The sequence below is a fragment of the Prionailurus viverrinus genome, chromosome B2 (assembly GCF_022837055.1).
Source record: "Prionailurus viverrinus isolate Anna chromosome B2, UM_Priviv_1.0, whole genome shotgun sequence".
NCBI lineage: Eukaryota > Metazoa > Chordata > Mammalia > Carnivora > Felidae > Prionailurus > Prionailurus viverrinus.
Window position 1 is genome coordinate 22110515 of NC_062565.1, and position 13945 is coordinate 22124459.

The 13945-nt window shown below is 39.2% G+C and overlaps 1 protein-coding gene across 1 annotated transcript in view; it reads left to right on the forward strand.

The window, feature by feature from the left end:
- The window catches only part of F13A1 (coagulation factor XIII A chain), a 163846-nt gene that overhangs the window by 42844 nt on the left and 107057 nt on the right, over nt 1-13945 (forward strand). Inside the window, exon 4 of the mRNA XM_047860279.1 lies at nt 4460-4711. Coding sequence (XP_047716235.1) covers nt 4460-4711 — 252 coding nt within the window. The remainder of the gene's footprint in view (nt 1-4459; nt 4712-13945) is intronic.

Genomic DNA, 13945 nt, shown 5'->3' on the forward strand with positions numbered 1-13945 from the left:
GATCACTTATAGGAATAAGAAAGCCTGAGGCAATGGGGGAAAGTATAACAATAACTGCCATTTATTGAGCTGCCTTCCCCATCACAAACAATGACCACTGTTATCCCATTTGACAGAACAAATGAGAGACAACAAGTAAGTGCCATGATCACACAGCCAGGGTCTAAGCCAGCTGCATTGCTCTCCTCTTGGCCACAACACTTCCCTCCACAAAAAAAAAACCTGGCTTTCCCTGGAACATTCACATTTCTTCACATTTAGAACTAGACAGGGAAGGAGGGTGGGAATCACTTCTTCTTCCTTCTAGCTTTACTTTCCAGTAGCTGTTATATTTAAACACAAACAATAAATGTCTCCTGAGCCACCCCCTACCGTGCGCCAAGCGTAAAGCTTTCACTATGTTGTAAAATCTATTTTTTTTCCATTTCCAGAACTGCAGAGACAAGGAGGTGGAGGCTCACAATTAAGCAATTGGCCCAAAGGGATGTCTATAGTGAACTGTGGTGTCAGAATCTGAACATAGTTCTCACCAGCTCCAAAGCATTTTCTACACATACAACTGCCGTGCAGCTTAGTGATTAAACTCCCAGGCTCTAAAGCCAGACTGGTTGGGTTCAGATCTCAGCCTGCTACTTGCCAGCCACATCACTTGGACAGATTGCTTAATGGCCCTGTTTCTTGATTTGTCAAGTTAGGATGATGATCATAATTTCCTTCTCATAGTTTGATATAAGGAATAAAGCAGTAACAGGCATGTAATAAACAGTGCAAGCATTGGCTTTTTCCATAGACTACAAGCTCTAAGAGCAAAGGAGTCTGTTTGGTTCACTGTTGTATTCCTAGTACTGAGAATAATGTCTAGCACATGGTAGGGGATATGGTTGCATGAATGAAAAATGTTCAAACAAATTAGTCTTTACATTAGGTCGTGACTGCATTCAAAGCCAGGAAGAATAAACATGGCTCCTCTTTTTCTTTACTTTTTTTTTTTTTATGCCATGAATTTGATAGGTAAAATTTAATATGAGTCTTAGGGCACCTGGGTGGCTCAGTGGGTTAAGCATCCAACTCTTGATTTCAGCTGGAGTCGTGGTCTCGTGGTTCATGAGTTTGAGCCTTTCATTGTGCTCTGTGCTGACTGTGCATAGCCTGCTTGGGATTCTCTCTCTCTCTCTGTCCCTCCCCTACTCACATGCACTCTCTGTCTCTCTCAAAATAAAATAAACCTTAAAAAATTAATATGAGTCTTCAAAATCATAATTTCAAGTGTAATAATGGAAATAGTGATCATCTTAGTTATTTCAATGTTCCTAACAGAAGTGGGTGTTAGTGCAAAGTTGAGGCTCACAGCACACAGTACATGGCTTCAGAGACATTCTCCTACTTCATTGCTATACTCCTAAAGGAGCATTCTTATGTAATACATTTTAAATTTCCTTTTATCATTTTTGTTTGTTTGTTTGTTTTTACAAAACTTAAGTCTGTCATTGTCACATAGATTTTATCTCTGAACATTTATTTTTACTGAGCTTGTATGGTATTTGATACTGTGTATTCTAAATCCAAGCCAATATTTAGTGACAACAGCTTCCAGGAGCCCCTGTAATGAATGAATTATGGTTCCACTTAGCTGGTGAAATTGTGTTTGATGTCTACTCTTCAGTAGTGATGGGGTCTCCAGGGAGCAACAACGCCTTCAGAGAAAACGGCAGCCTCAGCCTCCCCACCACCCCAGTTTGAGCAGGCACAAAGAGGAACCTATCCAGGAAATACAGAGATGGAGGTGCCTTTGGAACAAGCAGCTCTGGCAGGATTTATGAGCAGGATTCCCATAGACTAAGCTCCATATATTCCCAAGAACACCACCTCGACACTGTTACATCTTGGCAGCAAACCATGTTTAAAACTTTATTGAATTTATGATAATATCCATCCTGAGTGGTGATTAACTGATAACCCCTAACACATAGCAAAGCACTGGGGTTCTAATCTTTCTCCCTAGCTTGCACTGGGTAGAATATTATTTTCATTAAGATTAAGTATCTCACAAAATTACACTGCAATTAACTTATGCAACCTCCTCCTTAGAATGCTGTCTTTGACAATATGCCTACCAAAGAATCCTTTAAGACCTCAGTAACTGGAGAGGCCCAAATGAAGCGTTGGTTTTGTTCATTTTAATGTAGAATCCTCTGCATGTTTTCTATAAAGCAAAGTAAATAGGTTTTTCTCTTAAAGATTCTTCTGCTTGCAATCAAAAAAAAATTACAGACTTAGTAGCCTGATTTGTATTTTTCTTCAAGTCATGAAGAATTAAATATCTAACACATTTTGGAAAAGTTTGTAAATGAAAGATTTGCTCTAGTTTAAAATATCTATATGTTTGATTATCTTGTAAACTAAACTATAAATTAAACTATAAGCTAAAAAGCTAAAAAATGCTGTCACCTTCATGTTTTTCAGGAGTCCATGGTGAAATTTAGTTTTGAGGTTAACACCATGAAATAACAATTTGGTCTAAAATGACAGCAATAAAGAGAAATAACATTTATACATTTATACTGAGATAACTTATATATAAAGTGTGATGAGCCTAAAAATATGGTAAAATGCCCTGAGGCTTAGTCTTCTATTTATTTTTTAATATAAAATTTATTGTCAAATTGGTTTCCATACAACACCCAGTGCTCATCCCAACAGGTGCCCTCCTCAATACCCATCACCCACCCTCCCCTCCCTCCCACCCCCCCATCTACCCTCAGTTTGTTCTCAGTTTTTAAGAGTCTCTTATGCTTTGGCTCTCTTCCTCTATAACCTCTTTTTTTTCCTTCCCCTCCCCCATGGACTTCTGTTAAGTTTCTCAGGATCTACATAAGAGTGAAAACATATGGTATCTGTCTTTCTCTGTATGACTTATTTCACTTAGCATAACACTCTCCAGTTCCATCCATGTTGCTACAAAAGGTCATATTTCATTCTTTCCCCTTGCCACGTAGTATTCCACTGTGTATATAAACCACAATTTCTTTATCCATTCATCAGTTGATGGACATTTAGGCTCTTTCCATAATTTGGCTATTGTTGAGAGTGCTGCTATAAACATTGGGGTACAAGTGCCCCTATGCATGAGCACTCCTGTATCCTTTAGGTAAATTCCTAGCAGTGCTATTGCTCTATTTTTAATTTTTTGAGGAACCTCCACACTGCTTTCCAGAGCAGCTGCATCAGTTTGCATTCCCACCAACAGTGCAAGAGGGTTCCTGTTTCTCCACATCCTCTCCAGCATCTATAGTCTCCTAATTTGTTCATTTTAGCCACTCTGACTGGCATGAGGTGATATCTGAGTGTGGTTTTGATTTGTATTTCCCTGATGAAGAGAGACATTGAGCATCTTTTCATGTGCCTGTTGGCCATCTTGATGTCTTCTTTAGAGAAGTGTCTGTTCATGTCTTCTGCCCATTTCTTCACTGGATTATTTGCTTTTCGGGTGTGGAGTTTGGTGAGCTCTTTATAGATTTTGGATACTAGCCCTTTGTCTGATATGTCATTTGCAAATATCTTTTCCCATTCCATTGGTTGCCTTTTAGTTTTGTTGATTGTTTCCTTTGCTGTGCAGAAGCTTTTTATCTTCATGAGGTCCCAATAGTTCATTTTTGCTTTTAATTCCCTTGCTTTGGGGGATCTTAGTTTTCTATTTAAGTAACAGCTGAGATTGGTTATGCATAAGAAATTATGGGCAAAGCATCATACATGCGTTATTTTATTTCATCCTTAGGTAGTATTGTTCTCCTCATGTACCGATGAACAAACAGAGAAGGAAATAGGGATTTGTAAAGGCCAAGTAATTTGCCAGAAATTGCCAGGGTAAGGAAGTAGCAGAGCCAAGAGTCAAATCTAGATAATTTGCCTCTGGAGCCTGAATTCTTGCCCATGACATAAGCCTAAATCACTAATGAGACTGGCAATAAACATATGTTTCAGTTGAATGTGAAAATGGCTACATGTGTAACCTATAAATATAATCCTGTTATAGGTAATATAACAAATTGTATTCAGAATAAACCCAAAAACATTTGCCTATCTCCCTAAAATAGCAATTCTGACTTTTTAGAGGGCAGCATTTTAGGCAATGGTAACTTCACAGTACCCTATAAGCTCTGTTATGTTTTTGCATCCCAAATTACTATTGCTACATCTTATTTGAATTCATCAACTAGCCAACGAGCAAAAATTCCTGTAATTATCATTATTCTTTTTTTTTATCTAGACATGACAAATCAGAGCATCAAAGAAGTTCAGAAAATCAACTAACATCACATAGCAACTTGGTAGCAGAAATGAAATTCATACCCAAGTCTTATGATTTCAAGTCTAATTAATTATTTTAGCCTTCAGCCATAAGATGACAGAGTCAGAACAAAAATGGTTTGTGAAATCATCTCAATGCTTCTTCCCACAGGTCGCTACCCTCAGGAGAACAAGGGAACCTACATCCCAGTTCCTGTCGTCTCACAGCTGCAGAAAGGCAAGTGGGGGGCCAAAGTTGTCATGAGAGAGGACAGGTCTGTCCGGCTGTCCATCCAGTCTTCTCCAGAGTGCATTGTGGGGAAATTCCGCATGTATGTTGCTGTCTGGACCCCCTACGGCGTTCTCCGCACCAGCCGAAACCCAGAAACAGACACATACATTCTCTTCAATCCTTGGTGTGAAGGTAAGGAAGGGGCAAGCATTTTTCTCATAAAAAAAAAATAGTTCATATTTTTCCAGTATATCTCTTTTTGGAAGGATAGCAGAATTATTCTACAAGATATATCCCTTTGCTATACACACAGTTTCGCATTGTTGAAAGACAGAAAAAACTATGAAATTTGTCCTTAATGTATATAAGGACAAAACCTGTGTATATGAAGTTAATGCTGCTACACATTTTTTCCAGGACATAATTGAGGAATGCCTGAAGTTGCACAATTAGTTAAATTGTGGAGTGATGTGTCGATGGTGTCACTTCTGTGTATATGCTATTACTCTGTAAACAAAATAGGCTTATTGATCTTGACTTTCAAAACTCTTAGGATCTATATAATCTGGCTTCAGAAAAATAGGATAAAGTTGATCTTGCCTATAGTAAAACTAACTTCTCTCTCTTCCTAATTTAAGAACAGAAAGCCTAAATGTTAAAAGAATCCCATAAATTTGTATATATGAAGAGTGGGTGCAGATTTCATAAGCCATAACTTTGGATGTACAAACATGTAACTTTAGTTTAATATAATGCAACTTAATCTCTATACTATTTGGAGTATTCCTTTCTGTCTGTTACAGAAGCTTAATCCAGTTATATTCAAATAAAATAGGTCAAAGTCCAAGGATTTCTCCCAATTCCATTTAAAAACTTCTTAGTTACACACAGTATTTTCCCCCCATGACCATCTCTGCCCTTCTGTATCTGCCCCCTGCTTCATATTTGGTATGGAGCTGATTTTCAGTTCCAGAGGCAAAAGCAAACATTGCAACAGCATTAAGGGGAGAAAGCGCACTTTTAGATCTTAAGAAATAAGGTTATGAAACTTATAAAAGCTGATATAGGACAGATTATCACATTATCTTACTTCATGTGTATTGCTCTCCAACATCTTCCCAAATAAGTCTACATTTTTTGCTGATTTTGAATGACCATTGTTTGTGAGAGTTGCATTTGAATAAGGGTTGAGCTGCATTTACAGGTAGATAATAAGTGAACAGCAATGTTGTCTACTCGTATATAACATAAATCTGGATCCTACTGCCCTTTTCTTTGAATTCTCAGTTCCAATGTCATTGGCAGATGGCACTGAGCTAATCCTATACTCCCTGCTCACCACCCCCATCATCTTGTCCCTGATAATCCTATCTATGAGACAGATGTCCAAGGTTGATGGTAATAGGAGATGTTACTGGGGCCATGTGCCATTCAAAGGTGCACTCCTATTTACAGTAATCTAGTCAACCAGATATAAAACATTCTGTGATGGAGGGGATGCCGTGCTATTTATAGAGATGAGGGGAGTGAGGTTGTAGAGACAAACTAAGATTTTGAAAATGTTGAGTTGGACATAACTGTAGATGCCTGAGCAGAAATGGCAAGTAGGTATTTCAATATGTGAATCTGAAGATGAGAATCAGAGATGCAAATCTGGGAGATGTAAATCTGAACATAGGGAGGAAATACAGGGAGGAAAGGAGATATAGCATCTAGCCCTAAAGGACACCAGCATTTGGGGGGGTCTAATTGGCAAGGAATTAGCAAAGGAGACTGAAATGGAGGAGTATGTGGGAGATGGCCAATTGTAAAAAAAAAAATTGCATTTCAAAACTTCTTATTTGTAAAACAAATAAACTAGGAATTTGATACTGATTTTCTTTGCATTACGAAAAGAAAATCATATAACTTCCTGTAACTATCCAGCACCCTTAGGGGTTTATAAAATGATACGATTTACCCCAAATTTGGTATGTTTGCAGATTTTCTGGATTATACCACCTGTGTATCAGAGGGTACGTATTTACATCCATTTCAACTTATGTTGCCAGTTTTCCAGAGATAAAAAGGGTTAGTCATATGCCTGATGTATTGAGTTTATAGGAGAATTATTCAGGAGGTGTAGAGTCTAATAACTTTCTACTGCCTGATCACTGCCTTGGTCTTCAGTTGTATCCCTGGTGAGCAACTTCCAGGTTTCCCTGTTCAGAAGGAGTCACCTAGTCCAGAGATAATGTAGCCCCAGAACTTGATGCTGCATTACAAAAAAGGAGCAGAGGGACTTTCCCTAGGTATCACTGATTTGAGGCAGGTGAGAATAAAACTAGACAGATCAATTTGGAAGCTGTGACCCAGGACAAAGATGATGATGGATGGACTGGACTATGGTGGTGGCAGTGGAGATGAGGAGGAAGGGATGGATTGGAGATCTACTTTAGATTTAGAACAGAAATTGCAGAAGGGTTATCATGAGAGGTGAAGGAAAGGGAAAAGTCCAGAATAGCTCTAGGTGGCTGGTATATGACCAGCTAGGTTGGTGGTGGTGCCATTTTCAGAGCTGGGAAGACTGAGGGAAGTGGAGAGGAAGATCTAGGGATGAAACTAGGAATTATATTTAGAAGTGTTAATTTGGTGATATCTGTGGAATATCTAAGTGAAAACATCAAGTAGGCACTTGAATAAGTGAATCTAGAGCTCCAAGGAAATGAGTGAGGTTGGTATGTAAATATGGGCACTATCAGGAGCTAGCAGGGAAATTTAAAGAAAGAACAAACATGGATTTAGTATCATCCACAATTAGAGTCTAGACAAAGGAGAAGAAGACCAAGAAGGATTAGCCAGGGGGTTAAAGGAAATCAGAAGAGCCTGGTGTCACAGAGCCAGATGATTGATTAATTCAAGAAAACAGCAATTGGTTCTTTGGAATACGGCTGATGAGTTAAATAGGATAAGGACAGAAAGTGGCCATACATTGTGGAAATATGGAAGTCGCTGGGGAACTTGGAAAGATTTCTTTACCACAGTGATGGGGACAGAAGCCAGAGAGATAGGTGCTGGCTACAGTATAATGGGAGGTAAGAAAGTGGAGATAACAGGTGTTGCCATTTTCTGCAAAACTCTCTGCAAAACAGAGGTGGGATATGAAGGTCAATGAAGAATTGTTTTAAGCATAGAGTAGGCACAATTTTCTGGAGATGGAGACAAATCAGGAAAAGATGAGTTTACTGCCCAGAGAGAGGATAGTGGTCCACAACCTTGGCTGCATATTGGAATCACCTGAAGATGTCTCAGACTTCCTGGTTGGTCTGCACGTAGCATGGGCTTTAGGGTTTTTGAAAAAGTCTGCAAGTGATTTTTAATTTTTTTAAGTTTATTTTCTTATTTTGAGAAAGACTGAGAATGAGCATGAAGCGGGGAGGGTCAGAGAGAAAGAGGGGAAAAGAGAGAATTCCAAGAAGGCTCCATCCTGTCAGCACAGAGCACAATGTGGGGTTTGATCTCACAAACTATGAAATCATGACTTGGGCCGAAATCAAGAGTCGGATGCTTAATCAACTGAGCCACCCAGGTGCCCCTGCAGGTGATTTTTTAAAGCCAAGGTTGAGAAGCACTGACTTAAGGAATGAAATCCTTGACTGGGTAGGAGCCAGGGATCAGGTGAAGAGCCCTTGATAGGTAGAGCTGTCCATCCTCCACTGTGACAAGAACAACGTGGAATATGGGTGAAGTGTGCCACTTTTCTAGATTCAGTGGAAGGAGGATGAGGTTGTTCACATTTGTGATTCTGTTTTTCCTGGCAATGTGAAAAGCAAAGTCATCTGCTGAGAACCAGAAGCAAGGAGGGGAGCATTGGAGGCTTGATAGAGAAGGTCTGAGAGTTTGGAGGTGGGAAGCGGGCTTATTCCAGGGACAATACAGGTGGGTCCTCCCTGCTCCCCAGAACACAGGGAAAACCACCACAGTTGCCTTAGTTCCTTGGCCTGTGAATGTCCAAACATGTCTGCAAATTACTTGGGGATATCCTTGCTGGTATCTCCACCTCCCAGAATCTGATTTCTCCCAGTGCCAACATCTGTGCTGCCTCTGAAACATCAAAAAAGGTCACATAGAACATTTGTGTGTCTACACATTGGCTGCAGTTTGGTGTGGAGGATGAAAGGAGGGAAGACTGACTGCTTCTCAAACTTGGAGCTCATTGGAATGGCCCGGAGGGCGTGTCAAAGCATTTCTGCCCAGTACCCACAGATTGAGTATGTCTGATGGGGCCTGAGAATTGCATTTCTAACCAATTCCCAAGGGATGCTCATGCTGCTGGGCAAGGACCACACTTACAGAACCATGGGTTTACAGACCAATCACAAAACAGTAATGACAAAATGTAGGAGAGTGTACTTACTCCGCGTAAAATTTCACCAACTCCTCCCCAAACCCAATCCCAGTCTCTCCTCGCCTTACTGCCTCTTCTCTTTCCCCTCCCATTCCTCCTTGTTTCCAAATTCCTCTTGCATCCTCTCTTGGGAGCAGATTGTCTTTCTTTTCTCATGCAGAGCAGTTCAGCAGGCTTTTTAAATTTTGTTGTTTGGGCTCCACCAACAATGAGACTTTTGGGGACTACACACTTTCCCAAGACCATTCCCTCCAGAAAAATTCTGGTGCCAGTTTTTAAAATAATACCCTTTTACATTCTTATATTAATACTCACAGAGGTCTCCAAGGGAATTTTTATGGAATGGGAGAAAGACGTCACCTCCTCACGTCACTTGCTGGGTGGTTTTCCCAGCCTGGAAGTCGAGGTATAAAATCCAAAAAAGGAATCCAGTGATGCACCTCATGCACAACCAAATGCACTGTAACCTGACAACCAACCAGTTCTGTGCTTGCATGTGCTAATTCACAACAAGGGACTCACAGAAATATTGTCTGATAATTGGGTAGTAGGTAAAAAGAGAGCCATTGCCTAAGTGGAAAAGATAAGAAAAGAGGAAATCAGAAGTTGACAAAATAGAGCATGGTGAGCAAGATGCTGAAAACACAGCACATTTGATGTGGAAGTGACGTCCCAAGGTGGCTTAGGACACTGGGTTGAAAATTACAGGCACATACAGTACTTACTGATAAAAGAATGTTCAGCTGGGTTCCTGGGGGCCTTTCAGCTTGCTTTGCATTCATAGGCAATTTATTCTCCTTAATCACTAAATCATTAATGGGGATCAATAGCAATACCACACTAGTGAGGGCAGGGGCGGATGCAGGGAGAGTTATTGGTCAGTTTTTTTTTTAATTTAATAGTGGTAACCAGGCTTCAGATCCGTTCCATGAGGGAACCCTTCTCCAGGCTGTTGGAGAGAAAACTGTACTCACAAAGGCAGCAGAAATGAGTTGGGCATTTATTGTGAACTCATCTTATTTTTCTAATTGCTCAAGAGCTCTGTATAATGGAATGTATTTCCTTATTTAAATTCAGGGTGTTCCAGATTGGTAGTCTAGCATTAGTGCCACATAGTGTGTTCTAAAATATTTAGGTGTGCCATACCTGTTCTTAGTACTCAGGGTCTGTATTTGATTGCTCTGTTTGGTTGGACACCAATCATTTCCAGTGAGTCTTCCTTCTTTTAGTAACTTGTTTCTCCCCACATTCCCCACTGCTGATTTTCCCTTCCCTCATTCAACCTTGTATCCCAGCACCTAGCATAGTGCCTGGTACATACCTAATGTTTAATAAAAGTTTACTGCATTGACATAATAATTCTAACTAAATTCTTTTTTAGGTTCACTGAACTTACCATCAGATAAGCTGTAAATGTAATTTCACACCTTACCATCTTGAAGAAAGTCAAAAACATATATGGTGTGTGTGGGAGTGAATTTGTGGGCACAGTGTATGTATATTTCTCTCTCTCTCTCTCTTAGCATCTGACACCAAATTAGCATCTGGTATTTCTGACCTTTTATTCAATATGACTTTTCTATTTTCCTTTAAACAAAGAAATCAATTAAATTTGGTGTAAAGATATCAATAAGTTTCTAATATCTGGATACGTTTAACACACAGTAAATAAATATGACCAGCTTCTATTTTATTATGACATTCCTTTTTACACTATATACTTTGTAATTATACATGGTCTTTTAGACCCTTCAGTACAGAATGTAGTAATGGACCAGATCTGGTATTCCTGGAGTAAGAAAGAGCAACACCCCTTTATTTGGAGTCCCTTGTGCTCAGGGTCTCAGAATTTATGCCCTCAGACTAGAGCCATTATCCATCAATCCACAAATATTGATGGTATATTTTTCTCCCCATGACAACAGAAGTACTCATGCGTAGCATAACAATATTAATTATTCATCCACAAATATCAAGGGTCAATGTTGAATTAGGCAGTGGCAATATGGCAGTGAAAAAGATGACAATCTTTGACCTTATAGAGCTTCCACAAAGATTTCACAAATGAATTACTAATAAACATGAATTACAATTGTGAAAAAATACTAAAATAAGTCATAGCACAACAAATCATATAATGGGGCACTTGGCCTAGTCGGAAAATGGGAAGAGACGGGTCAGTAGCTTATCTTTGTGCCCTCCCCAGCCTCTTTGATAGTATTTGCATCAAATAGCAATCAGATAGTTGCTTAATTGACTCCTTATGAAGTTTTATTAAAGCTTATGTGAAAATTTTAAGCCTTTATTTATTCAAAACCTCTATTTAATAAAATAGCATACATCACTCTTGCAAGTGTCTGAAACATCGGAGGCTTATTCATCCTTTCTCCACCAAGTGAGTATTACTCGGTATGGCATTGTGGTCAGAAGGGAATTTGCAGTAGACATTTTTTATGATGACATTCAGATGACTCCAGAATCAAGGTCCAAAGGTGTTTATGAGATGCTTCTGGAAGGAGCAGATTCGAGAGGGTCTAATCCAGAATCACAAACATCTGCCAGTCTTTCTGTGCATAGTTGTTTCTACTCTTCAAAGAACGCTCAAAGCCGGTATCTCTCTGCCTCGTGTAGCAAAGAAAATAGGATTCTTCTCTCATTCAGCCCAGCATGGTGCCAGGCACCAAGTTCATGCTCAATGAATGTGTGCTGAATTGAATTGATAACAGCCACTCTGGGAATAAGGAAGAGAATTATGAGCCTCACATTTCAAGAGAGAAAATAGACTCTGTGGCGTTAGATAAATTTCTCAATGTCCTGTAGAAAATTAGGAAACACGCTTGGGGCCAAAACTTGAATATTCTGATGTGGTCAGGATAAGCTCTTTTATTTTGAAAACCAGAACCATTGGTATCCCATCTTGTGTAACAAGAAGTGCCAGCTGGGAAGCTTCTATGATTTTCAACACTGGAAAGTCCTGCTGTGAAAAATAAATAAATAAATAAATAAATAAATAAATAAATAAATAAAAATAAAACCAGGTTGATAGCTATAAGATCAAACGACAGTTTTCTTTGCAAAAAATAAAAAAAAAAGTAAGCATGCCAACAAGGGCACAGACTCCCTTTGAGGATATGTGCTAAGTAACAAAACTCTGACATTTTCTTTGTAGAACTGCTTTGTGAATAATAGTCTATCTTCTGAAGATATTTAAGTACCCTGAAAAGTCCTTAACCAGCAAAACTAGCAAATTAGCACAAATCAAGTAAACTTCCCAAGCTTGTCTGAGCTGTAATGTAATGCAACGTATTTGCAAGGAACGAAATGGACCCAATTGTTGAGGAACTACTTGCCTGTGTTTCATGGATTCTTTTTATTCCAGACTTAATGGGTACAAAGGCAGGCCTTGAAATTGTCTATATTGAATCATTTTAGGAAGACAGTGGCTTTGGAGCCTTCCCTGGGAAGAAAAACAAAAGCACAGGCTCTGGAAATGCTGTTCTTTCATGTGATTTACTATTTCCTGATGGGAAGTGATTCCTTAACATGCCTATAGAGTGCAGAGCCTGCTGGAGTTCACCACCCCTTCTGATCTACTTTGAGATGGAAAAGGTATCATGATGACACCAACCCAGAGTCACATTTGCTCTGCAGATGAAGCCAGTCCCTGGAAGAGTGATTACCCTCACCCAATATGGCTTCCCTCTTCCTTCAGTGATGCTCAGCTTTTATAGAAAGAGGAGGCAAGTAAAAGTTATTCCTAATCCCCTCACTTAAAATTACTCTCTTCTCTAAAAAGGTGACACATTTTGCCCTTTTGAAGGGACTGAGCTATTATTTCTTCTGAAGGATCAGAAACAAAACCAAACTCTGATTTAAGCTGGTAGGTAGTCTTTTGGGAGAGAACTTGTATGATAGCATTCCTGGCACTGTAGTTTTCTTTGATCCCTGAGTTCGCTTTGTGGAGCTTGACTTTAATGACTTTGGAAATGGGACTTGCTTAAACTTTAAAATAGCATGTAAATAAGCAAAAGGAAATTTTCAGCTCAGGCAGTGATGAATAGCCCTCCTTCTCCCAAAGAAGTTACACAGATACTAAAATCAATAGGCTTAGCATTCATTTTTACCTGTTTGTTATAAATTCCTACTTTCTTTGGGTATGGGGAGGTGAGTGGTAATTTCCAAGGGGGCCTGAAATCAGCCCTATAAATGAATACCAAAATTTCTCAGCCCACAGTATTTGTTTTTTTTTTAATTGCTCCATTATTCCCATCAAAGGAATAGTAAAATAAATGAGATCATTCTTCTTTACTACTTGCTTCATATTAGTCACCCTGGAAAGTTATTTACAAAGCATGTTGAAGGTCTGTTCTGGTGGCAGAGCTATGGGTAAGGCAGATGGAGGTATCATGCCACATTCACCAATGACACCACGTGGAATCTGTTTTCTTCTTGAGTTTTATTTGCCAGAGGTCACTTAGGATCAAGAGGTTGTCAGTAAGTCCTTGGTGCTGCTGCTAACTCTATAAGCTATTTAGACCTACCTCCTCCTACCTGGGAGATATAGCTCCAATCCCTACACTTATATACAAACATACACACACACACGTGCTAACAGTTCAAACTGATGGGTTTCTAGAATAGTGAGTTATTTGTCACTGTTTTTACTTTTAGTAGCATTCTCTATTTTACTAAGGTGGAGAACCAATTTTCACCCCAGGATCTGGTAAAACCTCCTATGCCTCTAAAGCATATTAAAATTTCTTTTAAAAAGTAAATATAACCCCCCCCCAAAACCAACAACAGAAATCTCCAGAGACAAATGATTAAGTTTTCTTATTTTTGTTAGCCTATCAAACATAGGGAGTGTTTTGGAGTTTCCATGGTGATGTAATTTTTTTTTATCTTAGCTTTGGACAACTATATTTTAAAGTGACAGATCTGAATAAAAATGGGGGAAAGAAAGCACCGCTTTCCACCTTCAATCTTCTTTTAAAATCATAAATAAATTTAAAATTAAAATCAAGGCTTCCCACTTGACT